This window comes from Macaca nemestrina, chromosome 2 (genome assembly GCF_043159975.1).
Source record: "Macaca nemestrina isolate mMacNem1 chromosome 2, mMacNem.hap1, whole genome shotgun sequence".
NCBI classification, from domain to species: Eukaryota; Metazoa; Chordata; class Mammalia; order Primates; family Cercopithecidae; genus Macaca; species Macaca nemestrina.
In genome coordinates this window covers 119,696,264-119,723,831 of record NC_092126.1, presented here as the reverse complement: position 1 = coordinate 119,723,831, position 27,568 = coordinate 119,696,264, and the positions used below count along the sequence as shown (strand labels likewise).

The following is a 27,568-nucleotide window of genomic DNA, read 5'->3' as shown; positions in this document are numbered from 1 at the left end:
AGTTGATTGAGTTGCACATTTCTAACCACATTCCACTGGCCAGAAATAAGTCCCATGGCCCTATCTAGGTAGTGGTTGTGGGGCCTTCTAGCAACAACTCTATAGTATGGAAGAGGAGCACAAACCTTCCTTGGGCAACTGGTCCTCTGCCACAGAGTGAGTATTATAATAATCCCAAATCTCAGAGATAGGCGAAGTGTTTGAGATGGGATTTTCAGACAGTCCATGTTGTCTGGATATAGATTACAATTTTCATTTACCTGACACCTTAGGAATCAAGGTGATCCTCATAATCTATGAAGTCAGGGTTGAAAAATATTGTAATTAAGAAAATTACAATTCTTGGATAATTGGAGATTTTATTTTATTTTTAAAGGAGTGACACAGAGGGTAAGGGCCCAATCTGGATTTTTAGCTGGTTTGTATTATAATATAATTTGTATAATTATAGCAAAGAGAACTCTGTTTCCATTTTTGCACAACTATTGCTACAAGTTTAGCTTTTTTATTGCATGTTTACCCTTGACAATGTTTTTGTGTTTGGCAGAAATTACAGCAGCACCTGCCTCTACCCTGGGATTTTTATTTTCACTGTGTTGCTTAGTCGTTTCTTCATTATTTTTCCTTGTTTTATACAAGCCTAACCTCTCTCTTCAAGTTATAATTTTCATTCTGGAACTTGGAATTGTTATGGCATGAAATTATTATGAATTGCATTCCTGGCTTTTAAAAAGATGATTTCAGTGCCACCTGGCATCAGAATGGGTGATCTGTGAAATGTATTTCTTCTAACAGTTGCTACAGAGAAACTCTGACAAGTGACTTACTTTTTGTTTTCTTGTCTATGAGTTTTTATTGGTCCAGTGAACTCCAGCAATCTTGGAAGTAATGTTGAGGACCAAGTAGATTTTTTCTTTGTATAGGTTGAAATCTCATAGGATCCACCCAATGCTATGTTGGCACTGGGTTGTAGTGACCCATGAAAGCTGGAAAAAAGCCATATATTGATTCCAAATTGATTGGAAACTTGTTCTAATAACTAAAGTTACAAATTAAATATACAAACACACAATTAAATAGATTACATTAAAAACTCATAACTTCCTAATTTCTTATTACACTTTACTATTATCTAAGATGTTGAGGTTGTTACATTTATTGTGTCTGTGTGGTAGAAAATGCCATACAATGGGGGGTGCTATTGTGTCTCCCTTCCCAAGTCTGCATTCAGGGATGCCACTTGGGTAGCTTGATATTGGCCATGGTAGGTGCAGGTTTTTAAAATTTCCAGCAGCCCACTGTGCTCACCATATACAACATCTTCATTTGGTAGTGCTGATGCTTGAATGAGACAAGCAGTGCTAGGAACATCACAGATGCTCAAAAAGGACAGCTGCCTTAAGGTCCTTCCTTCAGAAAATCTCTGCCATTTTCAGAGTCCAAAAATGGTAGTGTTGCCAGATGATTGCAGTCCAGTGCCTCTAGAGGGACACAGGATCTCTATTTCTCTATTCATAAATGTTTGGTAATAGTTGACTTCATCCCTTCCCAGGGATATGTTAGGGGAAAAAATATCCTGACTGATGCAAGAGCATTTTGAATAGTTAGGAAGCATAGTTTTCAAATTGGAGGTTGAGAAAGAACTTTGTACAGGGTGGCTGATTTGTGCCAGTGACTAGTTTGAGAAGAAAATATTATTTTCAGATTCCTGGTCCAGAGCTGTAGCATTAACTCCCCTACACTGGTCCTTGGACATGTGCCCTATGGTCCACCTGTAAGATTTCTTGGGCCACTGGCAAATATAATAAGAATAGCATAATAGGATGTGGGCAAAAGATTGCCTGCTTATCTTATCCTGGATAGGACTGTCTTTTATTGTGGGTCTTGAGTGTTCTGATAGCTTTTACATTAATGTGTCCTATCTTTTTTTTGGACAGAATCTCATTCTGTCATAGGCTGGGGTGCAGTGGTGTGGTCTCAGCTCACTGCAACCTCTGTCTCCCTGGCTCAAGTGATCCTCCTGCCTCAGCCTCCCAAGTAGCTGGGATTACAGGCATGCGCCACCATGCTCAGCTAATTTTTGTATTTTTAGTAGAGATGGGATTTCACCGTGTTTGCCAGGATGGTCTCAATCTTCTGACCTCGTGATCCGCCCACCTCGGCCTCCCAAAGTGTTGGGATTACAGGTGTGAGCCACCATGCCTGACCCCATGTCATATCTTTTTGAAGTGACAGTGATAGTAGATGATAGTGGTGGAGGTAGAGTTAATTTTAAATGCCTTTACTTGCAGAAAGCTAGAAATGGTATTGATTCTCTTTTTTAACTCCTTTTTTTTAAAAAAGTAAATGTTTGTGATTCAGTGGTTCTGAAAGTCTAGAACTACCCCATGTTGACTCTAAATTGATTTTTGTGGAAGCAGAAGTAAGTATTGATAGAATTATTCCATAGGTGACCTGAATCAGCAGCATGCGTATGTGTGAGCACTTCTGTTTACTCCTGCCAATTTCTCACTCTCCTAAAACTGTTGATAGTTAAGAAAATCCAAGTGTGATCTGAGCACACATTGTCCTTATCTCTCTCTTCTGCTAAGGCAACTTTTCAAAGTCTCAACAGAAGTGTTCTTTTGAGGAGAAGCATATAAAAAGTGACCCTTCAAGATAAAAATTGTAATCGTGGTGTTTGCTTTTTACCTAAATAAATGTTCATCATCGTTACAGGGGTTTTTGGGTCCACATCTGGCTTTAACAATTTTTTTCTCCCCTCTAACACTGTTGATACTAATGCCAGTTTTAATTTCTTGGCATCATGATACATAAATATATCACCCACAGATGTGATTTTAAACAAGGACTGAAACTGTAAATTCGGAAGCAAGAGATTCACAGGGTTTCATCAAATCACTCTCAAAAGTGACACAGTTGTACTGAAATGGTTTTAAATTGCTCATTTCAAACCTACCTCGGTAGCAAAATGCCATGCGTGCAGCGGATTTGCAACCACGTTAGTCATTTTCTTTCCTCTGTTTCCTTGCTGTGTTTGTATTGGGAGCACAGAGTAATGTAATTTAGTAAATTATGATTTGATGGCTGGGCATCAGCCCCAGTGTTGAACAGTATTTGGACTATGATTACTTGCTGGCTTTGTCACAGTTGACATTAATTATTGATGGAAGTTTCAGAAATAGCGCATGTGCCAGGAGCTTTTCGCTGGAACGCAGGCTCCAGGCAGGAGGGATGCTAAAGAGTGTGGGGGAAGAGGCACCTGTGGCTTGTTTATGTCTGTGCACAGGGAAACTGGACCCAGCAGGCTGTGTAGTACCTCTATAAAGGTTATGGTATAACGGAAGGATGAACCGTCAGGCTTATTTCTATCGTGTTCCTCCCCAGGAATTGCACCGAAGAAGCCAGCTTCAGCCGGAGCCAGCCAAGACGAAGGCTCTCCAGACTGTCATCGAAATGAAGGTAGGAACTGTGTACTTTTGTCAGAAACAGTTATGCCTTGGGAGTTTGTTCTAACTTGGTGGTGCCTAATATAAACATGAAATGAACCTTGTGTTTTTCTCTAGGCACCCTGCTGGGTGCTTTACTTCTGAAATTTTTTACCTTCCTGGGCACATTTAATTTATTGGCCCTTTAATTAGGATTCCTTTTCTGGGCAAAAGAATAAAGGGCTCAAGAATCCATTGGCTGAAAGGAGCTGGGTTCCTTTGCAAAGCATGTCTAGTCCTAGGGAGGTTTTGTGTGTGTTTTAAAAGTAAAATTTTTAAACTATAATAATTCTTTTCCTCCTATTCACATCACAATAAAAAGCACCTTTGAGAAATTAAGAGTTGGCAAAGGGAAGTTATTTTACATGCAGTGGTATTGTTAAATAATTAAAATTATGCTATCAGCAAAATTTTCAAAATTGAAATACTTTTTAAGAAAAAAACTTTCTTGTGACCCCAGTATTTTCTGCTAACCAAGTCTGGAAGTAATAACACTTTACTAAGTACTTGCAAAGTATCCTATTTAGCTGTGCAGGCATAGAGATACACTGTTTAAAGGAATAGAAAAATCCTTCTGAGAGGATTCAGGACATTTAAGGAATCATGAAGTAAATGAGCAAGGCCAAGTCATGATCTGTGATTAAGAAACTGGTCTAAATGAAACTCAATTTCTTTGCTAGTATCTAGAAATTTGAAAACTTTTTATTTACAGTTTTTGCCAGAAGGGTGCAAATAGTAAAGTATTTATCTCAATAATAAATAATTCTTGATTTAATGTGTTCCATTAAGAAACACTAAGTTTATAACCAAGATGTTTGCAATCTGAAAATTCCATGCTCAAGTTTAACACTCAGGGAGTTTGCTGGTCGCCATGGGCCTGCAAGAGAATTCTAAAGCTTGCTGATAGGATGATGAGTCTTCTCAGTCCTTCTTGCAGCATATGATTTTGAATTATCTGTCCCCAAATTCCCAAGTTTTGAGGGAAAAGAAACTAATATGAGCTCTTGAATTATTGGCATGTGCAATTCTGAGTAGGGATTGTTTTTCTTATTCAATGACAACTTCTTCATCCAAGTGGATTTTTGTGAAAATAGTATAGGTCATTTGCTTTAAAACTATGTGTCCCCCAAATGAGGTTACATGAGTCAAGGCACTCATAATGTATTTGTAGCATCTGGGTTTGAAAAATATATTTGAAGCCACCAAATGCCAATAGGATTAAAAATAATTATTAACCCTGGCTCATCAGTTGTTTTAAACTTATATAATTTAAACATTTTGAAAAGAAACTGAACATTCTACACTGGGGAATGGTAGGCCAGTGGTTCATAATTCAGAGTTTATCCTCACTTCATATTGGAATCAACCCTGATACTTGGTTAAGGCTTAAAAAAAAGAAAAGAAAAAAAAAAAGGGAAAATGAAAAGACAAAAGGACAAAAGACTTGATTTTTTTTTTTTTCAAAGGGTGACTCAGTCCCCCTTCCACCCACCTCCACACCCACCTTCCAAGTCAGCACAAATAGTAATGGAGAAGAGGATGTATATATAATCTATTTCCAAATTATCATTTAAAAAAAAAAAAAGAGTGAGTTCCCAAGGCCTTTGGGAAAAACAGGAGAAACACCTCTTCTAATGTGGTGGGTAGTTTCCTGGTAAATGTCTCCATACAAAGACAATTGGTACCTTTTTTGTGACTTTTTAAAGTAGAAAAATATGTTTGATCCTAGTTTGTTGTTTCTAGCATTATGTTTTATTATAAAACAAAAAATTATAAATAAAAAACTCAGGTTATCTACATGAGAAGGCAGAGAAACTTGAATTCTAGGGCAAATTCATATCCACATATTATCAGTAAATTGAACCTAGAGTTCTCCTTCTATGGATGGCAATGTTGCTGATTTGTAGGCATAAGGCATTTGTATTTTTAGGACAAATGAAGATCAATATAATTTTCAGGAAACTGATCCTCAGGTTTTTCTGTTGTCTTTTTGGTTGCCTGTTAACTTACAAAAGCACTGCCTTCTGTCTTGTCAACAGAGAAGTCTGGGTCCCATTAGCATCTATCCTCAACATACCTAAATTGAGTTATGGAGGCAGCTGGTAGAGGGTCATCTCAGCTATGTGTATAGCTCAGGCTGGAGGCTGTGATCTCATCTAATTTTGTACATTACACCTCTATGAAATTGGTGGGAATATTGTACAGGCTTTAGAGTTGACTACCAAATTGAACTGACCCTTCAGCCTAGTGAGTGGAACTTGAGACCCTGTTGTATTTTAACCCTGGGTAAACATTGGTGTCATCTAGTGCCTTGATAGAATTTAAAATTAAGAAGAGATTTCTTGGCGGGGCGCAGTGGCTCACACCTGTAATCCCAGCACTTTGGGAGGCCGAGGCGGGCAGATCACAAGGTCGGGAGTTTGAGACCAGCCTGACCAACATGGTGAAACCCCGTCTCTAATAAAAATACAAAAATTAGGCCCAGATGCAGTGGCTCACGCCTGTAATCCCAGCCCTTTGGAGGCTTAGGCGGGCGGATCACGAGGTCAGGAGATCGAGACCATCCTGGCTAACACGGTGAAACCCCATCTCTACTAAAAAATACAAAAAATCAGCCGGGCATGGTGGCAGGCGCCTGTAGTCCCAGCTACTCGGGAGGCTGAGGCAGGAGAATGGCGTGAACCCGGGAGGCAGAGCTTGCAGTGAGCCGAGATCTCGCCACTGCACTCCAGCCTGGGCGACAGAGCGAGACTCCATCTAAAAAAAAAAAAAATTTTAACCAGGCGTGGTGACGGGCACCTGTAATCCCAGCTACTCAGGAGGCAGAGGCAGGAGAATCACTTGAATCTGGGACACGGAGGTTGCAGTTAGCCAAGATCTTGCCACAGAACTCCAGTCTGGGTGACGTTGTGAGACACTGTCTCAAAGAAAAAAAAAAAAAAGAAGAGATTTCATAGACTAAATTGGGCTCAGAGATTATCCTTATTTGTTTCTTGCTTTTTAGAGGAACTAAGGGTGTGCTTCAACCCCCATTGTCCCCATATACACGCTTTGCATAAACTCACAAAAGACTTTTGTTGTGAAAGTCTGTGAAATCTTGCCTAAATTTAAGCACTATTTAGAACCACAGTCTGGTAGTTCTAGATTTTTGTGTACCCGCCCTGGACTTTGGAGTTGTGAAAATGTGTTTTTCTGGGGTGAACCTTGGGAAATATCATCTGCCTGCGTCAAATTGGGGGCAGTTCTTTTGCAGACATCACATCTACTACCAGCCAGTTGAGCCTGGGAGCTAAAGTTACCTGAATGAAAAATGAAAGGAAGCCAAGTGAATAAAGTTATTTGTAATTTATCTTCTTGCAGGAAGCTTCAACTTTTAATTTTGATCCTGATTTGGTCTGGCAGGTATGTTCCAAGTTTGCACTTAGAACATTGTGTGTGTTTCTTGGAAAATTAGTTTCTTGTAGGTATTGCAGTGCTCCTCCTTCTTTTGCTTTTGTGTCTAAAGATTCTTTACTAAGCTCCTCTTTTCTGCTCTTGTGGATAACTGTCAATAAGAATGGCAGTTAAAAGGCTTGTTTTCTCTTTTTTCTTTCTTTAATGCTAATTCCTTTGAAAGAATGTGTAACTTATTTTTATTATAAATTTGACATGACATAAACATGACATCCAAAAGTTTTACTTTCTTGTGTCATTCATAAAGCCAATTTTTTTTTTAAAGAAAATGAATGACAGTAATGGCAGTTCTTGTCAAATAATCTCAAACCCCTTTTTCATTGTGAGAACTTTTAAGTGAAGGAAAATCTATTTCTAAGTGGCTAAACTCAAAAGGAAATTTATTGGAAAAAAATTTACTGGAAAAAAACAGGGGTATTACTTCGGGCACATCTTGATCCAGAGGCTCAAAAGATGTTAGCAGATCCCATTTTCTCTTATTCCATCCCTTATCTCGTCTTCCTTCATGTGAGCTCTATTTTCAGGCAACCTCTCCCTGCCTGTGAGCAAATGGCTATAGCAGCTCCAACAGTCACAAATGGAAGGGCAGGGAGAATGTTGTGCTTTTTAAAAAATGTAAAAACCCAACCCTTAGAGTAATAATAATTACTGAGATGACACATAAAACTTCACTCCAAACTTAGCAGCTGAGGCTAAAAAGAAAATAAATAGAATTTTCTAGATCTCATTTGCTTAAAACATTAAATGATATTCTTTGGGAAAAACAAACATTTTGCTAGTACAGCAGAAACTATCAGATTTTCAGCAGAATTTATCAAAGAAGACATATATGAGTGACATAAGGGTTTTAGTAAAAGTTTCAGAATATGTGCTTGATTTGGTGAACTTGTTAACTAAAGTGGATTAGGAAGCCAGAGACATAATGTGAAGTTAAAAGTAGTATTTCTGTGGTAATTGAAGTGAGGATTGTGGGTATTTAACTTTCCAGTCCCATGGTCAGCGAGAGCACTTGTGTGCCTTGAGTTGTTCCTCTTGAGTGACATTTGTCCCCACCAGGCTTTTTTTTTTTTTTATTGGAAGTAAGTAGTAAGCAAAATAAGACTGAGTTCCTCTGAGTTGCTGAAGTGTAAGTGGTACTATTGGTGAAAGAATATGATTTTGCATTCAGGTACAACTTTAATGCAGAGGTTAATTTTTTTGTTATAAAAATAAGACTTTACTTTGTCTTTGTGCCCAGGCAGATAACTGTTGTTCTGCATGGAGCTGACCTGCAGCTGGGTGAAGTTTCACTTAAAAGGTATCTTGATATTTGGTCAAATTTAGCCTGCTTAGTTCCACAAAATATGAAAGGGATATACTGAAACACTGTGAAGTCAAGAACTACTATTTGGCAACTTTCCTGAGTTTCATGTAACTAGGAAGGGGAGAGAGTTCAAAGGCAAACCTAGACTACTGAACACAACCCAATACCCATTGTGAACTTGTCTGAGTCCTGGAATCTGGTCAGGGACACTATGAAGTAGCTGACACTTGTTTGACTGTAGGGCCTACCTAGGTTTATTTCATTCACCTTCTTCTCCCAGGATGCTGTGTTCATATGAAATTTGTGCCAATCCCAGTTTTTCTAGTAAAGCAATTATGATGATGGCTTTTAGGCCTTAAGAGTATGCCCCTGCTCCTTTTGTGGCTATTAAAAACAATAACAGCACTAACAACAACAGTGCCACCTGCACCAGCAGTAATACCCAATGACAACAACATCACTACCACACATGAAGGCTACAGCACTTGATGTGCAATAAACCTGTGAATAGGCACAGTTATCTCCATTTCACAGATGAGAAAGCTATGGGTTAGAGAGGATAAGCAACCTGCCCATGGTCCTGCAGCTAGTCAGATTGGCAGCTGAGATTTGAACATAAGTTTCCCCTCAAAGCTCTTGTGCTCTTTACTCCTTCTTTCTGCCTTTACTAAAGATAGGCCATAGGTTCAAATGTTTTTTCTTTCAATATTTACTTTGGAAATTGTGCCTTGAGGTTTGCATCCTAGAATGGGTAGAGGCAGCTCATGAGAGATGGAGTGGCTTATGTGATATTTTTGGAAAGGTGCAGAGCTGTACTTTGTGTTAAAAGGTAAAACTCATTCTTTTTACATGTATGTGTTATCATGGCTCCAAATAGGGTTCCAAATATGTATGTTACAGCCAACATATGCCCTGTTTCTCCCCCTGCATTTTAAGTCATGCTCTGAAGTCTTTTTTTAATAGCCTGGTGTGATAACTTGTTCAAACTTGTAAAGGACTGCATGTTTTGATGTGCAGTGTGCATTTACAATATTAGAATTATCCTTTAGCTTATTTTTTTTTCCTTGGGAAATTTCTTTACCTTCTCATTTTCCAACTGGAACCCCCAATATAAAACAACAACAAACCCCTTTATCTCATTTAACTATTTGCCTTAAATAATGGGCAAAATGTGAGTTTTAAGTGATGGTCAAGTCAAATGTTAGCTCTGGATGATACATGGTTGTCACTTAGAAGCAAGTAAGATATTTTTTTAGAAGCAAGTAAGATTTTTTTTTAGAAGATGAGAATTCTTTCCCTTTCCTCCCAAACTCTTCTTATGATGTATTTGACTCTAAATGTTTGACTAAATGTTGACAGTCAATAATTCCTGCTATTACCCAGGTTAGTTTTTGTGAATCTAACTGCTGAAGTTGAATCATAAGCACCAGGGTTTACTGAGCAACTATTTTGTGTGCAGCACCATGGTGAGGCTTTCAGAAAAACTGAGCTTTGAAGTCTTTAAGGAGCTAATGGAATGAAGTACATAAACCAGGTTATAAAGTGACTTAAGAAGGGCAAATGAGCTATGAGGAGTCAAAGGATATCAAATAAGAGAAGAACATAGAATGCTTTCTGGAGGAGGTAGCATTTGGAGAGAGCCTTGAAAAACTGATATGATTTTGGTAAAGGGGAATATGGTTTATAAACAGCGGAAACTATAAGAGCCACGAGTCTAGTAAGTGTAAGGAGTGTCTTTGGAAGAGCAAATCATTCAGTTTGGTTGAGAGAAGACATTGTAAGTTTAAAAACTGTGGTAGATCACATTAAACCAGTAGAAAAAGAAGGTAGAGAGAAAGAAATAGTAAACATAAAAGCTAACATTAAATAGAGAATAAACATATACTAGAGAGGAGCACCAAAGCTAAATGCTGTTTCTTTGAAGAGATTAACAAAAATAACAAATCCTGGTTAGAATCATCAAGAAGAGTAGAGACAGCAAAAATAATCAATATCAGGGATGAAGGGAGGCATCACTATAAATCTTATTAACATTAAAAATATGAGAGGATTTTATTAGCAACTTTATGATAAATGAAAAAATTCTTTTAAAAACACAACTTGTCAAAACTTGCTTAAGAAGAAATAGAATATCTGAGTAGTCTTATATATTAAATGAAATGATTCTATAATTTAAAATCTTACCACCAAACTAAAAACCTAAAAACCCAAACCAAACAGAAACAATTAGAGGCCCAGATGGCTTTTTTCAGTGAATTGTACCAAATGTTTGAAGAGGAAATGAAATCAATCGTACAGAAACTCTTCCAGAATAGAAAAAGAGGGAGCATTTCCCATCTTGTTTTATGAGGCCAGCATATGTTTGATATTCATACCCAGCAAATATATTACAAAAAAGGAAAATTACAAGCAATCTCCTCAGTAAACACTGATGATAGAAAATATCCTAGTGAATTGAACTCAATGACAAATAAATGACATGACCAAGTGGTGTTTATTTTAGGAATGTAAAGTTGGACTGATATTTGGCTATCAATCATGTTAGCCACTATATTAAGATGATAAAGGAGAAAATGAGTATAATTCATAGGTACAGAAAAAGCATTTGATAAATGCAACATCCATCCCTGGCCCCCAAAAATGTTTGTAAGAAACTCGGAAGTAGAGGATTTTCTTAATCTAATAAGAATAGTTACAAGAAAGCTTTAGGTAATATCATGTTCAATGGTAAAATGTTGAAAGCTTTCTCTATGATATAAGGAATAAGACAATATGCCAGTTACCATCACTTCTTTTTTTTTATACTTTAAGTTCTAGGGTACATGTGCACAATGTGCAGGTTTGTTACATATATATACATGTGCCATGTTGGTGTGCTGCACCCATTAACTCATCATTTACATTAGGTATATCTCCTAATGCTATCCCTCCCCCGTACTCCCTCCCCACAATAGAACCCAGTGTGTGATGTTCCACTTCCTGTGTCCAAATGATCTCATTGTTCAATTCCCACCTATGAGTGAGAACATGTGGTATTTGGTTTTCTGTTCTTGCGATAGTTTGCTGAGAATGATGGTTTCCAGCTGCATCCATGTCACTACAAAGGACACAAACTCATCCTTTTTTATGGCTGCATAGTATTCCATGGTGTATATGTGTCACATTTTCTTAATCCAGTCTGTCACTGATGGACATTTGGGTTGATTCCAAGTCTTTGCTATTGTGAATAGTGCTGCAATAAACGTACGTGTGCATGTGTCTTTATAGCAGCATGACTTGTCATCCTTTGGGTATATCCCCGGTAATGGGATGGCTGGGTCAAATGGTAATTCTAGTTCTAGATCCTTGAGGAATTGCCACACTGTTTTCCACAATGGTTGAACTAGTTTACAGTCCCACCAACAGTGTAAAGGTGTTCCTATTCCTCCACATCCTCTCCAGCACCTGTTGTTTCCTGATTTTTTGATTGCCATTCTAACTGGTGTGAGATGGTATCTCATTGTGGTTTTGATTTGCATTTCTCTGATGGCGAGTGATGATGAGCATTTTTTCTTGTGTCTGTTGGCTGTATGAATGTCTTCTTTTGAGAAGTGTCTATTCATATCCTTTGCCCACTTTTTGATGGGGTTGTTTGTTTTTTCTTGTAAATTTGATTGAGTTCTTTATAGGTTCTGGATATTAGCCCTTTGTCAGATGAGCAGATTGCACAAATTTTCTCCCATTCTGTAGGTTGCCTGTTCACTCTGATGGAAATTTCTTTTGCTGTGCAGAAGGTCTTTAGTTTAATTAGATCCCATTTGTCAATTTTGGCTTTTGTTGCCGTCACTTTTGGTATTTTAGACATGAAGTCCTTGCCCATGCCTGTGTCCTGAATGGTATTCCCTAAGTTTTCTTCTAGGGTTTTTATGGTTTTAGGTCTAACATTTAAGTCTCTAATCCATCTTGAATTAATTTTCATATAAGGAGTAAGGAAAGGATCCAGTTTTAGCTTTCTACTTACGGCTAGCCAATTTTCCCAGCACCATTTATTAAATAGGGAATCCTTTCCCCATTTCTTGTTTTTGTCAGGTTTGTCAAAGATCAGATGGCTGTAGATGTGTGGTATTATTTCTGAGAGCTCTGTTCTGTTCCATTGGTCTCTATCTCTGTTTTGGTACCAGTACCATGCTGTTTTGGTTACTGTAGCCTTGTAGTGTAGTTTGAAGTCAGGTAGCGTGATGCCTCCAGCTTTGTTCTTTTGGCTTAGGATTGTCTTGGCAATGCAGGATCTTTTTTGGTTCCATATGAACTTTAAAGCAGTTTTTTCCAATTCTGTGAAGAAAGTCATTGGTAGCTTAATGGGGATGGCATTGAATCTATAAATTACCTTGGGCAGTATGGCCATTTTCACAATATTGATTCTTCCTATCCATGAGCATGGTATGTTCTTCCCTTTGTTTGTGTCCTCTTTTATTTCACTGAGCAGTGGTTTGTAGTTCTCCTTGAAGAGGTCCTTTACATCCCTTGTAAGTTGGATTCCTAGGTATTTTATTCTTTTTGTAGCAATTGTGAATGGGAGTTCATTCATGATTTGGCTCTCTGTTTGTCTGGTCCTGGTGTGTAAGAATGCTTGTGATTTTTGCAAGACTAATAAAGAAGAAAAGAGAGAAGAATCAAACAGATGCAATAAAAAATGATGAAGGGGATATCACTACCGACCCCATAGAAATACAAACTACCATCAGAGAATACTATAAACACCTCTACGGTTACCATCACTTCTATTCGATAATGTTATGGACATCCTAGGTATAAAAATTAGAAAGAAAAAAAATAAAACCAATTTTATTCACAAGTACCTTAATTGTGTCTGTAGAAAATATCAGTGAATCCATATATACAATATTAGATTAGTAAATACATTTAGCCAAATGGCTGGCCAGTATTTTAAAATGAATCTTATTTCTACATACTAGTTATAAACAATTAGGATATGAAATTGAGAAAACAATATCACTTACACTGGTATTAAAAAACCTCAAAGATATAAGAGCAAGTCTAACAATGGCTATACAAGACCTAATTTAAATGAAAAGGTACAAAACATAACTAAATGTAGATAACTAAAAGTTTTAAACAAGTGAAACAGCTGTCAGCAGTAGGGTAGATAAAACAGTAATGGAATATTCATGCAATGAAATGCTATATGGCAATGAGAAGGACCAAGCTATTGTCATATGCAATAGCATAAATGAATACTACCCCCAAAATAAAGTTGAAAGAAGCCAGCCACAAAAGAACATATATAATATATGTTCCCAAAACAAGCTAAACTAATTGGTAGTATTAGATGTCTGTATAGTAATTAATTTGAAGAAGAGGAGGGAAAAGTGAATGTTGGGAGGGCCAGGAAGGAGGTATCTGAAGTACAGGTAATATTCTTTTTCCATTATATTCTGTTTTGTGATCTGGTTGGCCCAGATGTGTTTACTTGATCACAATTCATCATTCTGAAAACCTATGATTTGGGTTCTTTCTAATATTATATTAATACTTTAATTAAAATGTTCCTTTAAAAATAAAGGAAAAATAATTCATCAATAAAAAGATAATTCAATTATAAAACTGGGCAAAGGATTTAATTAGACATTTCTCCAAAGAAGAATACAAATGGCCAATAAGGACATAAAAAATACTCAACATCATTTGTCATTAGGGAAATGCCAATCAAAACCAGCATTACATGCAACTTCTCCCATACTAGGATGGCTAAAATACAAAAGACAGACAATAATGAGTGTTGGGGAGGATGTGGAAAAATTAGAACTCTCATATGTTGATGGTGGGAACATAAAATGGTAAAGCCCACTTTGGAAAACTGTTTAGCAGTTCCTCAAAATATTAAACATAGAGTTACCACATGACCTAGAAATTTCACTTGTAGGCACACACCCAACAGAATTGAAAACATATGTCCACACAAAACACTGTTCACAAATGTTCATGCTACCATTATTTATAATAGCAAAATGCAAAAACAACCCAAATGTCTATCATCTGATATATGAAGAGACAAAATAAAGTATATCCACATAGTAGAATATTATTCATCAGTAAAAAGTAATAAAGTACTGATATATGCTGTAACATGGATGAATCTTGAAAACATTATGCTAAGTGAAAGAAGTCAGTCAGAAAAGGCCGCGTATTATATGATACTATTAATTAAATGTCCAATATAGGCAAATTAGGGACAAAAGGTGGATTAGTGATTGCCAGGAGCTAGGGGGAGGGTGGAAAGAAGAGTTACTGCTAATGGGTACTGGACTTTGCATGATGAAAATGTTCTGGAATTAAATAGCAGTGATGGTTGCACAAACCTCTGAATTGTACACTTTAAAATGGTGAATTTTATGGTATGTTTATTATGTCTCATGAAAACTGTTATTAAAAATAAAGGAAAATATTACAAAGGAAATGATCAATAACTTTGCTTACTTAAGGCTTACAAGAGATTCTTAAGGGCATTCTAAATATGGAGAGAAAAGAATGATACCTGATGCCACAAAAACACAGTACGTAGCCCATAGACCCTATAAAGGAACCACACAATCAAAACTACAAAGCAACCAGCAAGCAACTTCATGATAGGATCAAAACCTCACATGTCAATATTAACCTTGAATGTAAATAGTCTAAATGCCCCACTTAAAAGTCACAGAATGAAAAGTTGTATAAAAAGACAAAATTTATCTGTCTGTTGTCTTCAAGAGACCCACATCATATGTAACAACACCCATAGGCTCAAAGTAGAGTTGGAGAAAGATCTACCATGCAAATAAAAAACAAACAAACAAAAAAGGAGCAGGGGTCACTATTCTTATGTTGGATAAAACAGACTTTAAAACCAACAATAGTTAAAAAGGACAAAGAAAGCCATTACATAATGATAAAGGATAAAGACTTTTCTAACCTAAAAATGTATGTACCCAACATTGGAGCACTCAGATTGATTAAAAAATATGAACTTGTAGACCTGTGAAAAGACTTAGACAGCAACACATGATAATAGTGGGAGACTTCAACACCCCACTGTAAGCATTAGACAGATCATCGAGACAGAAAACTAACAAAGAAATTCTGGACTTAAACACAACACTTGACCAATTGGACCTAATAAACATCTACAGAATATTCCACTCATTAACCACAGAATGTATGTTCTTCTCACCTGCACACGGAACATACTCCAAGATCAACCACGTGCTCAGCCATAAATCAAGTCTCAATAAATTCAGAAAAATTGAAATCATACTAACCATATTCTTGGACCACTGTGGAATAAAAATAGAAATCAGTACCAAGAAGATCTCTCAAAAGCACATGATTACATGGAAATTAAACAATTTGCTCCTGAAAGACTTGAGTAAACAATGAAATTAAGGCAGAAATATAAAAATTCTTTGAACTACATGAAAACAGAGACACAAGATACCAAAAGCTCTGGGACAGAGCAAAAGCTGTGTTAAGAGGAAAGTTTGTATTGCTAAATGCCTACCTCAAAAAGTTAGAAATATCTCAAATTAACAATCTAACATCATTCCTAGAAAAACTAGAAAAACAAGGGCAAACTTACCCCAAAGCTAGCAGAAGAAAAGAATTAACAAAATCAAAGCAGAACTGAACACAATTGAGACCCAAAAATGCATACAAAGAATCAATGAAACTAAAAATTGGTTTTTGAGCAGATAGATTGATAGATCATTAGTTAGATTAACAAAGAAAAAAAGAAGATCCAAATAAGTACAATCAGAAATGACAAAGGTGACATTACAACTTATCCCACAGAAATACAGAAGATTGTCAGAGACCGTTATGAACACCTATATGCACACAAACTAGAAAATCTAGAGGAAATGGGTAAATTTCTGGAAACACACACTCTCTCAAAATTGAATGAGGAAGAAATGGGAACACTGAATGGACCAATATTGAGTTCTGAAATTGAATAAGTAACAAAAAAACCTACTAACCAAAAAAGCCTTGAACTGGACGGATTCACAGTTGAATTCTGTCAGACATACAAATAAGAGCTGTGCTAGTTCTACTGGAAGTGTAACAAAAAGTCAAGGAGCACAGACTCCTCCCTAACTCATTCTACAAAGTCAGTATCACCCTGATACCAAAACCTGGCAAAGATACAACAAAAAATGAAAACTACAGGCCAATATCCCTGATGAATGTAGATGCAAAAATCCTCAACAAAATACTATCAAGCCAAATTCAACAACATCAAACAATTAACTCACCACAATCAAGTAGGCTTCATATTTGGAATGCAAAGTTGGTTCAGCATGTACAAATCAATAAGTGTGATTCACCACATAAACAGAATTAAAAACAAAAACCATATGATAATCTCAATAGATGTGGAAAAAGCTTTCAATAAAATCCAACATCCCTTCATGATAAAAACCCTCAAGAAACTAGGCATTGAAACAACATACCTCAAAATAATAAGAGCTACCTATGACAAACCCATGGCCAACATCATATTGAATGGACAAAAACTGGACGCATTCTCCTTGAGAACTGGAACAAGACAAGGATGCTCACTCTCATTACTCCTAATCAACATAGTACTGAAAGTGCTAGCCAGAGCAATCAGGCAAGAGAAAGAAATAAAAGGCAACTAAACAGGAAAAGAAGAAGTCAAGCTATATCTCTTCACTGACGATGTGATTCTATACCTAGAAAACCCTAAAGACTGCCAAAAGGCTTCTGGAACTGATAAACAATTTCAGTCAAGTTTCAGGATACAAAATCAATGTACAAAAATCAGTAACATTTCTATACACCAATACTGTTCAAGCTGAGAGCAAAATCAAGAATGCAATCTCGTTTATAATAGACACACACACACACAATACCTAGGAATACATCTAACCAAGGAGGTGAAAGATCTCTATGAGGAGAACTGCAAAACACTGCTCAAAGAAATCACAGATGACATAAACAAATGGAAAAACTTTCCATGCTCATAGAGTGGACGAATCATCATTAAAATGGCCATACTGCCCAAAGCAATTTGCAGGTTCAATGCTATTCCTATCAAACTACCAACGTCATTTTTCCCAGAACTAAAAAAAAACTTTTCTAAAGTTTTTCTGGAACCAAAAAAGAACTTGAATAACCAAAGCGATTGTAATAGGCTGTCCTCACATTGCTATAAAGAAATACCTGAGGCTGGGTAATCCATAAAGAAAAGAAGTTTAATTGGCTCATGGTTCGGCAGGCTGTACAGTCATGGCAACAACATCTGCTCAGCTTCATGTGGAAGCTTCCTGAGGAAGATTACAGTCATGGCAGGAGGCAAAGCAGGAGCAGGTATATCACATGACAAGCTGGAACAAGAGCTGGGAGGAGGGCCCAGACTATTTTCAACAACCAGATCTCCTGTGAGCTAACTGAACAAGGATTCACTTAGCAGCAAGGGGATGCTGCTAAACCATTCATGAAGGATCCACTCCCGTGATCCAATTACCGCCCACCAGGCCCCACCTCCACCATTGGGAATCACATTTCAACACAAGATTTGGAGCAGACAAACATCCAAACCATATAAGCAATCCTAAGCAAAAAGAACAAGGCAGGAGACATCATATTACCCAATTTCAACATAATATTGGTATAAAAACAGACACATAGACCAGTGGAACAGAATAGAGAACCCAGAAATAAATACACACATCTATTGCCATCTGATCTTTGAAAAATTGACAAAGATAAGCAAACAACTTCCTATTTAATAAATGGTGCTGGGATAACTGGCTAGCCATATGCAGAAGAATGAAACTAGACACTTATATTTCACCATATATAAAGCTTAACTCAAGGTGGATTAAATATTTAAATGTAAGACCTCGAACTATAAGAATCCTAGAAGAAAATCTAGGAAACACCATGCTGGACATTGGCCTTGTGAAAGAATTTATGACTAAGTCTTCAAAATCAATTGCAACAAAACCAAAAATTGTTGAGTGGGACCTAACTAAAGATCTTCTGCATAGCCAAAGAAACTATTAACAGAGGAAACCAACAATAGCTGCAGAAGGTGAGAAAATATTTGCAAGCTGCACATCCAGCAAAGGTCTAATATCCAGAATCTATCAGGAACTTAAACATTGAATAAGCAGAAAAACAAATAACTCCATGAAAAATTAGGCAAAAGACATGAACAGACACTTCTCAAAAGAAGACATACAAATGTCCAACAAACATAATCATCACAGAAAAGCAAATAAAAACCACAGTGAGAAACCATCTTACACCAGTCAGGATGGCTATTATTAAAAAGTCAAAACACAACAGATGCTAGTGAGGTTGTGGAGAAATGGAAGCACTTCTACACTGTTGGTGGGAATGCAAATTAGGTCAGCCTCTGTAGAAAGCAGTTTGGAGATTTCTCAAAGAATTTAAAAGATAACTACTATTTGACCCAGCAATCCCATTACCCAAAGGAATGTAAATTGTTCTACAAAAAAGACACACACACTTACATGTTCATTGCAACAGTATTCACCATAGCAAAGACATGAAATTAACCTAGGTGCCCATTAATGGTGCACTAGATGAAGAAAGTATAGTATGTATATACCATGGGATACTATGTACAGCAATAAAAAAGAATGAAACCATGTCCTTTGCAGCAACATGGATGCAGCTGGAGGCCATTATCCTAAGTGAACACAGGAACAGAAAACCAAATTCTGCATGTTCTCACTTGTAAGTGGGAGGTAACCATCAAGTACTCATGGACATAAAGATGGCAACAATAGAAACTGGGGACTACTAGGGAGGAAAGAGGCAAGGGGACAAGGGTTGAAAAACTATTGAGTACTATACTTAATACCTGGGCGATGGGATCATTTGTACCCCAAACCTCAGCATCATGCAGTATACCCAAGTAACAAACCTGTACGTATACTCCCTGCATCTAAAATAAAAATTGGAAAAATAATAAAATAACCAACTATGAAACATATTTTTAAGGTTTATAGTAGTTTAGAGGTTTAGTATTCTTAATGTGTAAAAAGGTTGTATTTATCAATGTGGAGTAAAAACTTGGGGGAAAATGTACTAACATGTTGACATTTGTTCTGGGAAGAAAGATTATAAAGGATTTTTTTTCCTCTTCCTTCCTCCCATGTTAGTCCATTCTCACGTGTCTATAATGAAATAGTGAAGACTGGCTAATTTATAAAGAAAAGAGGTTTAATTGGCTCAGTTTTGCAGGCTGTAGAGGAAGCATGTTGCTGGCATTTGCTTGGCTTCTGGGGAGGCCTCAGGAAACTTACAATTATGGTGAAAGGTGAAGAGGGAAGAGTCACAGTCAGATGGTCAGAGTGGAAGCACGAAGCAGGTAGGGCGGGGGGTGGAGGGGTGCCACACACTTTTAAATGACTCTATCTCATGAGAATTCACTCACTATTGCAAGGACAGCATCAAGCGTATGGTGCTAAACCATTCATGAAAAACTGCCTCCATGGTCCAGTCACCTCATTCTAGATCCCACCTCCAACATTGGGGATTACAATTGAACATGAAATTTGGGTGGGGACACGGATCCAAACCATATCACTCCCCTAAATTTTCATATTTTCAATAATGTGTACTTTTCTAAACATATAAATGATCAGGAATTATTTTGAAAAAAAGAGTTTGTTTAAAAAAAAAAAAAGCCATCATCAGAAACCTTGAAAATGCATGGTTTTTTAAAATCTTTTTTTTTTTTTTTTTCCTGAACTGAGAAGGTTCCAAATGGGAGAGGGTTAGGCTATTTATGGAAATTTGAGAATTTTGCTTGCTGCTTACTGCTTCTCTATGCTTCAGCTTTCCCATCTGGGAAATGGGTCCATGATACTAGTCTGTACAAGTTGTGGTAGGGATTAAAATGAATTAAGGCTTGGGAAAAGCCTGGCATATAATAGAGGATCAAGGAATCCTTTGTCTCTCCATCTCTTCCCTTTGAGTTTGGAAATTGAGTTTTATCTGTAAAAAAGAGGTTGTGTATTTGAGCAAGGACCACCAGAGAGAAGGAAATAAATAAGCTTATTTTAGACAGAGAGAGTCTTAACTCTGAATACACACATAGTTTGCATGTTGAAAAGACTTTAAAAGTGTCTTTGAAAGCAGAAAACAGTGGAGAAAAAATAGCAAGTCTCAGGAGGTCTATGGCAGAATAAATGACCTAGGAACTTAGCTTCCTGGCTATTGGGCATTTGGCAAATCCCTTGTCCCTGCTGGCTCTCACTCTTCTTATCTGACAAATGAAGGGATTGGACTAACTGTCCGACTTCAAAAATTCTGCCAAGTCTGAGGCTTGATGACTGGCAATTTGGACTCTCAAGGGGCCCTCCTGGGGAGTCTGAAGTGACATGACATTCTTGCAAAGTTTAAATCTTAACTTTATTTGCTTCATCTTGGCCAGCCCTGTCCAGGCCAGCAGTCCCTGCCCTCTCCCTTGCTGGTGCTCAGGTTCCCTGCCTATTGTTTATTTAGGGATTGCAATTTCCTTACTGGCGTGTGCCCCTGCCAGCAGGGTTGAGAAGTCAACCACAGGCCTTATGTGAACTTCCCCTTTCAGGTTTCAGTAATGACAGCATACCAACCATCACATGCCTCATCCCTGAGGCATGGTCCAGTTTCCACATCCATCAGGCCACATTGGTGACTTAGGGTGGCCTGAATTCCACTGCTGCCTGTTGCTTTTTTTTTTTTTTTTTTCTGTGAGACAAACTGGTCGAATGTAGAATGATCTGTGGTATGTTTCGGCGATTCTAAAAGGAGACACCAAACCCGACCAGGAAGTAGGTTAAAAGGAACGGGAAGAGCGAGTTCAGCTTGCCAGAAGGCTAACAAGGAGAGCTTCTTCACTCAATCTTTTCCTAAAGAGCACTGGAAGAGAAATAGAGGGTTCAGATGTCCATCTTTTTAGGCTCCCTGAAATGCATTCGCTGTGTTACAAGTAGTATTCCCTGAATTGCTGGCATTCTCAGGATGGGCAGCTGGAATTCAAACCCTCTTTCCATTTAGATGTACGTGAAAGATGAAATGCAACCCATCGTTGAGGGGGTGGCCTTGCACACATGGAGGGACTGCCCACTCATCTGGAAGCAGTTTCTGAAAATTTTTCCCCCCTTTCCTCTCTCCCCAGCCTCTTTACTCTTTTCTTTTGACCTTGCTCGGTGATCTTTAGAGGCTAAAATTACTGTGGAAGAAAGAACCAGAATAGCATACGTTCTCTGAAGCCAGTCCCTTCTGAGGTTGGCCTGTGGACAGCAAGGTTCCAATATGTGGCCTCCTCTCTCCTATTCAAGGCAGGCCTATCTATGGAGGGAATTATTCCAGTTTACCCAGGGGGAAACCTTGGGCAAGCTATTTGTCATCTGTAAGTCTTCTGACCTGTTAAATGGGTAAAATAAATCCTTAATTCATAGGATTATGGGGAAGATTAAATGAGAATTTCCAGCACAGTGCTTGTGTAAGTAATCAATACATTCAGCTATTTTTTTTTTAACCTCGAAGTTGAGGAGCTTACAAATAAATACAGATTTTTGTGTTCCTCAATCCCCCAAAAGAGAATGTCCTTGTGTGAAACTAAGTCATCAATAGTTTTTTGCTCACTCTCTAGATGATTTTGATGCAGTTGGTATTCAGGTTGGCATTGGGGAACCTTTGCTTTAGTGTGTGTCACAGGCACATGGAAATGATTTTTAATCAGTTAGTGCTCCCTTCCATGCACTAGGGATGTGGAAAGCTCTTGACATTAACTGAAGTAGTTTTCTTTGCAGGACCAATACTCAGATGAGAGGCACAGGTACAGTTACCTTGGTTGCTAAAATATTGCAACACTTCTACAGCTACCCCAAACCCTCAGAGTGCCCTTCACCCATCTCCAGCCCTTACCTAGGGGTCCCCAAATTCAGCAACTAAAGAGTTAATCCTTGGCCCTGCAGGGACTTCCCAGACCTGGTTCCAGTGCTTCAGGAGGTGTCTGTCTTGTGGGGATATGGGTCTGTTCCATACTGGCTGTTGAGTGACTCGGGAATCACTCCTGACTCCATGGGATTTAAAACACTGGGGTTCAGTTTCCAATTATGGTAACACAACTCCGATGAAACTACCCTCATGTCACCAATGACATCTTAACCTTTTTCTTAGTCTTTAGGCTCCTCAAAACCTTTGACTCCTCTTCTTTCTTAAAACTATTCACTCATTTTCTAGGACTTTTCCATAATTTCCATGATTTTTGCCCCTCTTTCTTTTGGCGATTCTTCTACCCTTTTCTCTATCCTTGATTCTCAACCATGTCTGAGAATTCTTTCACCACTAAGTGATGGTTTTGTCATCTCCACAGTTTTCAAATTCCATTTTGGTGTCTGGTTTTATTACTAACTGCCCAAAGGCTATCTTGTTGCCTTCTTGTTTACCAGTTTATGACTCCCTTTCAGAGCCTCATACAAATTCCTAGCTTGATTCTGAAGACTGATTATCATTCTGCACCACCTTCCTTTAACTTCCAACTCCTCTGCAGCTACATGATCTATATTATTTGAACAATTCTGTCTTCTACTCTTCCTTGAAACATAGATGCTCTGTATTGATTCTCTTTTTCTTTAAACTTATATTTATTAAATATTATATCCTGGGCACCATACTGAGTGCTCTTGATTTGGTATGTATTATTACTTCTAGCTGGAAAGAATTTCATCTTCTCTATGATAATATTATTTTTATTCATCTCCAAACCCCATGTTAGCCTCCTGTGCTTTCTTGAGATTTCTTGACTTTGCTATGGCAATCTTACCCATTCCCAACTTCTCTACATATAGACTTATAGAATATTACATATTTTGGCATTACCTTTCTCACTATCACTTGTGCATTATATTTTTTCTGTTATAAGTAACAGAAAACTTACTGTCATATTTGGTGTTCTGGAGAGAGGATGGTTCAAATGTAGCTATATATAGCTGTTCGAATGATGTTATAAGGGCCCATTGATTCAGGTAGGTTCTCAATACATGATATCAAAGAAGGCCACATCCAGTCATGGAGTTCTTTTCTTTTTTTTTCCTTTTCCTTACTCAGAAAAGAAGAGAGAGATCTTTTCTCCTCTAGATTAATGTTAGTCCCCTGAAAGAACTCTGATTGGCCTTCCTAGAGTTATAAGTTTACCCCTGAATCAATCACTGTGTTCAGAAGATCCATGGTACCTGTCTCTGGGCAGGGCCACACAATTTAAAACTCTATTAAAACCGTGGGGATGTTGGGAAGATGCAGTTCCCAAAAGGAAAGGAAGCTGGGCAGACCAAAAAAGTAACATATGTGGGATAGTTGGAAACAGGAGGGATGCTAACATTTATTGAGCACTACTGTGTTTTAGTTGTTATTCTGGAAACTTCCATGTAGCCACTCATTTAATTCTTGTAGCAACCTTAGGTTATAGGATTAGCAAGGTTAGGAACATGCTCAGAAAGTTTAACAGGATGAAATAAAAATGTAAGCTACTGTCTTCTACTTGTGTAAGTAACAACTGGGGAATTAGTAGGGACTTACTACATTGTTTTTGGCTTATGATAATAATGACAACTTTTCACTCACTTCGGGTAGGCTCTGTGATAGGCACTTTGTATGCATTATACCTCACTTGTAATTTTCTTAACATGCTCATGAGCATAGTCTTATTGTAAAAGCCTGAACTAGGATTTGCATCCAGGTTTGTGATTCCGTAAAGGTCAGATGTTTTACCTTCACATGCAGTATGTCTGGATTGCTTTAGATTTAGCTCTTTTTCTTAGAGCTGAGTCCATTAACAACAAGAACAAATTAATATATGAAGATCATAACTTCAAAGGTCACACAGTGTCCAGCAAGAACCACTGGATACACGTCTGCTCATGAGTCCTTAGTAATATGCGCAGAGACAGGACGACAGGAAGGATGTGGTCCAAGGGCATGGGTTTCATGAAGAATGAGTCAGAAGCAGGCAAAGGAGACTGGGAAAACAAACATCAAAGCACCCTAATTGCTTTTAATTTCATGTAGTCCAACCTTCTCTGTGCTTGTACATTTTGCCATAAAGAATTAGATACCATCGAATTCTCCTGTCATCTTCTAATCTAGGTCATCATCTTTTATAGTTTGATAAGGCCCAAGAAGACGAGTTTTTGATTTTTTTCGTATTTGTTCTTTTTACTAATATGTCTTAGGCCTAAGTCAACTTCTTTCTGGAGTGTCTAACTTGGGCTCATATAACCACCGTCATCCCACACAGTAAATCCTTCCAAAGGCAGGGCCTTACTCAGATAGTCTAAGATCCAGGGCTGCTCAGTTGTGTTTGCAGCTATGACTAGATGATTTTTAAAAGTTAAGCTGTTAAGAGCTTCTGTGGTATCCAGTAATAACAGTTTAGAATTTTATTCTAAATAAAGTGTAATATAATTATGTAGGGACGTTTCCTGAACATTAGATCACATCTTTTAAAAACCAAATTGGCCCTAAGTTTGTTGATCAATGTCCGTAGACCAATATGTGATCACAGTGAATTCAATGCTCTGTAAAAACCACTTATGTCTTCTCTCTTGGCCTGATATTAAAATGAAACCAGTAATTCTCACGGTATTTAAAAGGAAAGCACATTGTGACACTCAGCAATAACATAATTGTTACTTTTTGTGACTAAATGATATTGCTTCTTTTTGATGTTCCACCCACTCACCATTTCAGTATTCACAGTTCCTGGAGAGGGATTGAAATCTGTTTCTTACTGCTTAAGGGGAACATAATGTTTGACAAACACAAAAAGAGTAATAATGGCACCCCGACTAGCAAAGATACTCCAGAAAATTTACTCCCAGGGTTGCTGTACACTTAACGTCAAGTTGGATGGCTCTTGAAACTAGGTTCATGTTTTTTTAAATGTATTTGGAAAATAGAATTACCCTAGTCTCTTCTGCATTGGTCAGTGTTGTCCCTTGTGTCTTCTGGACATGCGCAGTCATTTAGAACACCCGAATCACCCGAGGATCTTGTGAAAATATAGATTTGGATTCAGTAGTTCTGAGTTGGAGCCGGAGATTTTGCACGTGGAAAAAGCTCCCAGGTGATGTCAGTGGCGCTTATCTGTGACCACACTTTGAGTAGCATGGATCCAGGCTGTCCTTCATGTTAGAGAGAGAAAGATGCCCATGGATCTTGTTGAGATCTACCTGGTATCTCACACACCTGGCAAAGTGACTGGTTCCCAATAGGTGCCCTATGCATTTGTTGAATTAATGAATGAATGAGAGAACTCCTTGTCTAAATTTACTGTTAATCTATAGCATACATGTTCTAGAGAAATCTAGAGACAGATTTAAAAAAAGAGAGAGAGAGAAAAGGAAGAAATAAACTTATTTCAATTTTCCCATCCCACTTTCATTCTCATTTCTATAACTATAGCCCTCATGGGCTAGTGCTAGTATCTACGGCTGGCTTAAACATTAGCATGGTGGACCTAGTGGGTAAATGGCTTCTGGGGTTCAATTCCGGTGTTTTATTTATTAGTTGCCCATCAGATACCTATTTTGCATTTTTTAGATGTTAGATGTAAAATAGTCTTGGGTATAAATCTTTAATTAGAAGCTATGATGTATAATGTATGCATCAAATTTTTATAAGTATTATTTTATGAATCTGTAGAAAGAAATGATTGAAAAGAGACACTCAATTGAGATCTTTTTTTCCTAACTGAAGCAAACATTTTTCAGATGTTTATTTTTTCCCTGAAAATTTTTTTCTACATATTTACATTTCATAACCAAAATATAATATAAAGACAAAACAATTTCATGGTTGCCCTATCTCAAGACTATTTGCAAAACATTGCCTGACACATGAGGTGCTAAGTTCCAGGAGTATGGGGTTCCACATCTGTTCTTTTACTGATGTCGTCTTAAGTGCTGGGCTTAGAACAGGGGCTCAGTAAACCACTTTTGAGTGACAGAAGCTGACAAGCTGATCTAGATATTTAGTCCCTGCCCTCTTCGTTTTAAATTGGGGGTGATTGTGGCAAGTTTTCCCTTGAAGAATCCAAATTGTTGTTTTGACTCTTCAATTTAGTAATATTACCCAGAGCTTAATGTGATCATTACAGGCCTAAATTTTTTCAGGAATTGACTTCTAGAGGCAGTAATACTGTTGATAAACAAAATGAAATAGATTATTTTGCTTCAGGACTTTCCAGAGCCATTCATGTTAATGTGCATTGAAAATTCCTAATAAGCATTTCTCAAACATACATGACCCTGCAACCTCCCCCTTTTCATGGAACATTTGGGTTCTGTGAACTTTGAGAAAAGCTACCCTATGTTATATTTCATTTTCCCCATCTCTAAGGAAGGCCCACAATTATCTGCCTCTAGAGCTTGTTTATTTGTGAAATATAATCAAGATGTGTGTTTGAAAATCATTCCATATATTGTTTTAAAATATCAGTCATAAATAACTTGTAAAAAGGTTCAGATGAAGAAAACTCTTTGGCGATTAGGGCATAAAATGTTGCTTTACCTTCTGAAACTCCACTTTTCAGGAAGTTACAACATATGTCTTCATTTATGTATTTTTTTCTCTATTCCAGATTAGTGCGTTGACTTTCTGAGCCATGTGCATTTAGTATCTCAATATCCATATATCACATTCAACCATATCAGGACTTGATATGGACTTCCATAGTCCTCCTTACATATATAAGGTTTTAGTCATTTATCTTAGTGTTAGCGATTTTTAAAAAGGAAAATGATAAAATTCCTTCCCTCTAAATTCTTTGGACTGACACAGTTGAAAAGTAGTAGACATGCGAGCCATTATGTTTGCTTTTTATTTTCATGTTTACATTTCCTCAGTCCTTCTCTGGTTTGGCATTTTGAATATCTTCTTGGGCACAACCCAAAACTGTCTGATATAGCTGTATTTTTTGTATCAGTTTTCCTTTGAATCCTAATGATATTCTCCTACCTACTTTTCTCTGTGCTCATGATGTGAGGTATGAGCTCTGTTGCCCTTGAAATTGACTTTCTACATAAGAACAGAAATATAGGCTGGGCACAGTTGTTCACACTTGTAATCCCAGCACTTCGGGAGGCTGAGGTGGGTGGATCACTTGAGGTCAGGAGTTCGAGACTAGCCTGCATGGTGAAACCCCATCACTACTAAAAATACAAAAATTCGGTTTACGTGGTGGCACAGGCTGGTAATCCCAGCTACTTGGGAGGCTGAGGCATGAAAATTGCTTGAACCTGGG

General features: G+C 37.6%; 1 protein-coding gene across 17 annotated transcripts in view; it reads left to right on the top strand.

Annotated features, from left to right (window-relative positions):
* Nucleotides 1–27,568, top strand: part of LOC105482397 (ELKS/RAB6-interacting/CAST family member 2) — a 981,466-nt gene that overhangs the window by 302,291 nt on the left and 651,607 nt on the right. For all 17 annotated transcript variants that reach the window (XR_011620093.1, XR_011620095.1, XR_011620096.1 and 14 more), the window contains one exon: nt 3,388–3,462. Coding sequence is in view for 12 of the 17 variants with exons in the window: in XM_071091912.1 (XP_070948013.1) it covers nt 3,388–3,462 (75 nt within the window). In the remaining 5 variants the exon portion in view is untranslated. The remainder of the gene's footprint in view (nt 1–3,387; nt 3,463–27,568) is intronic.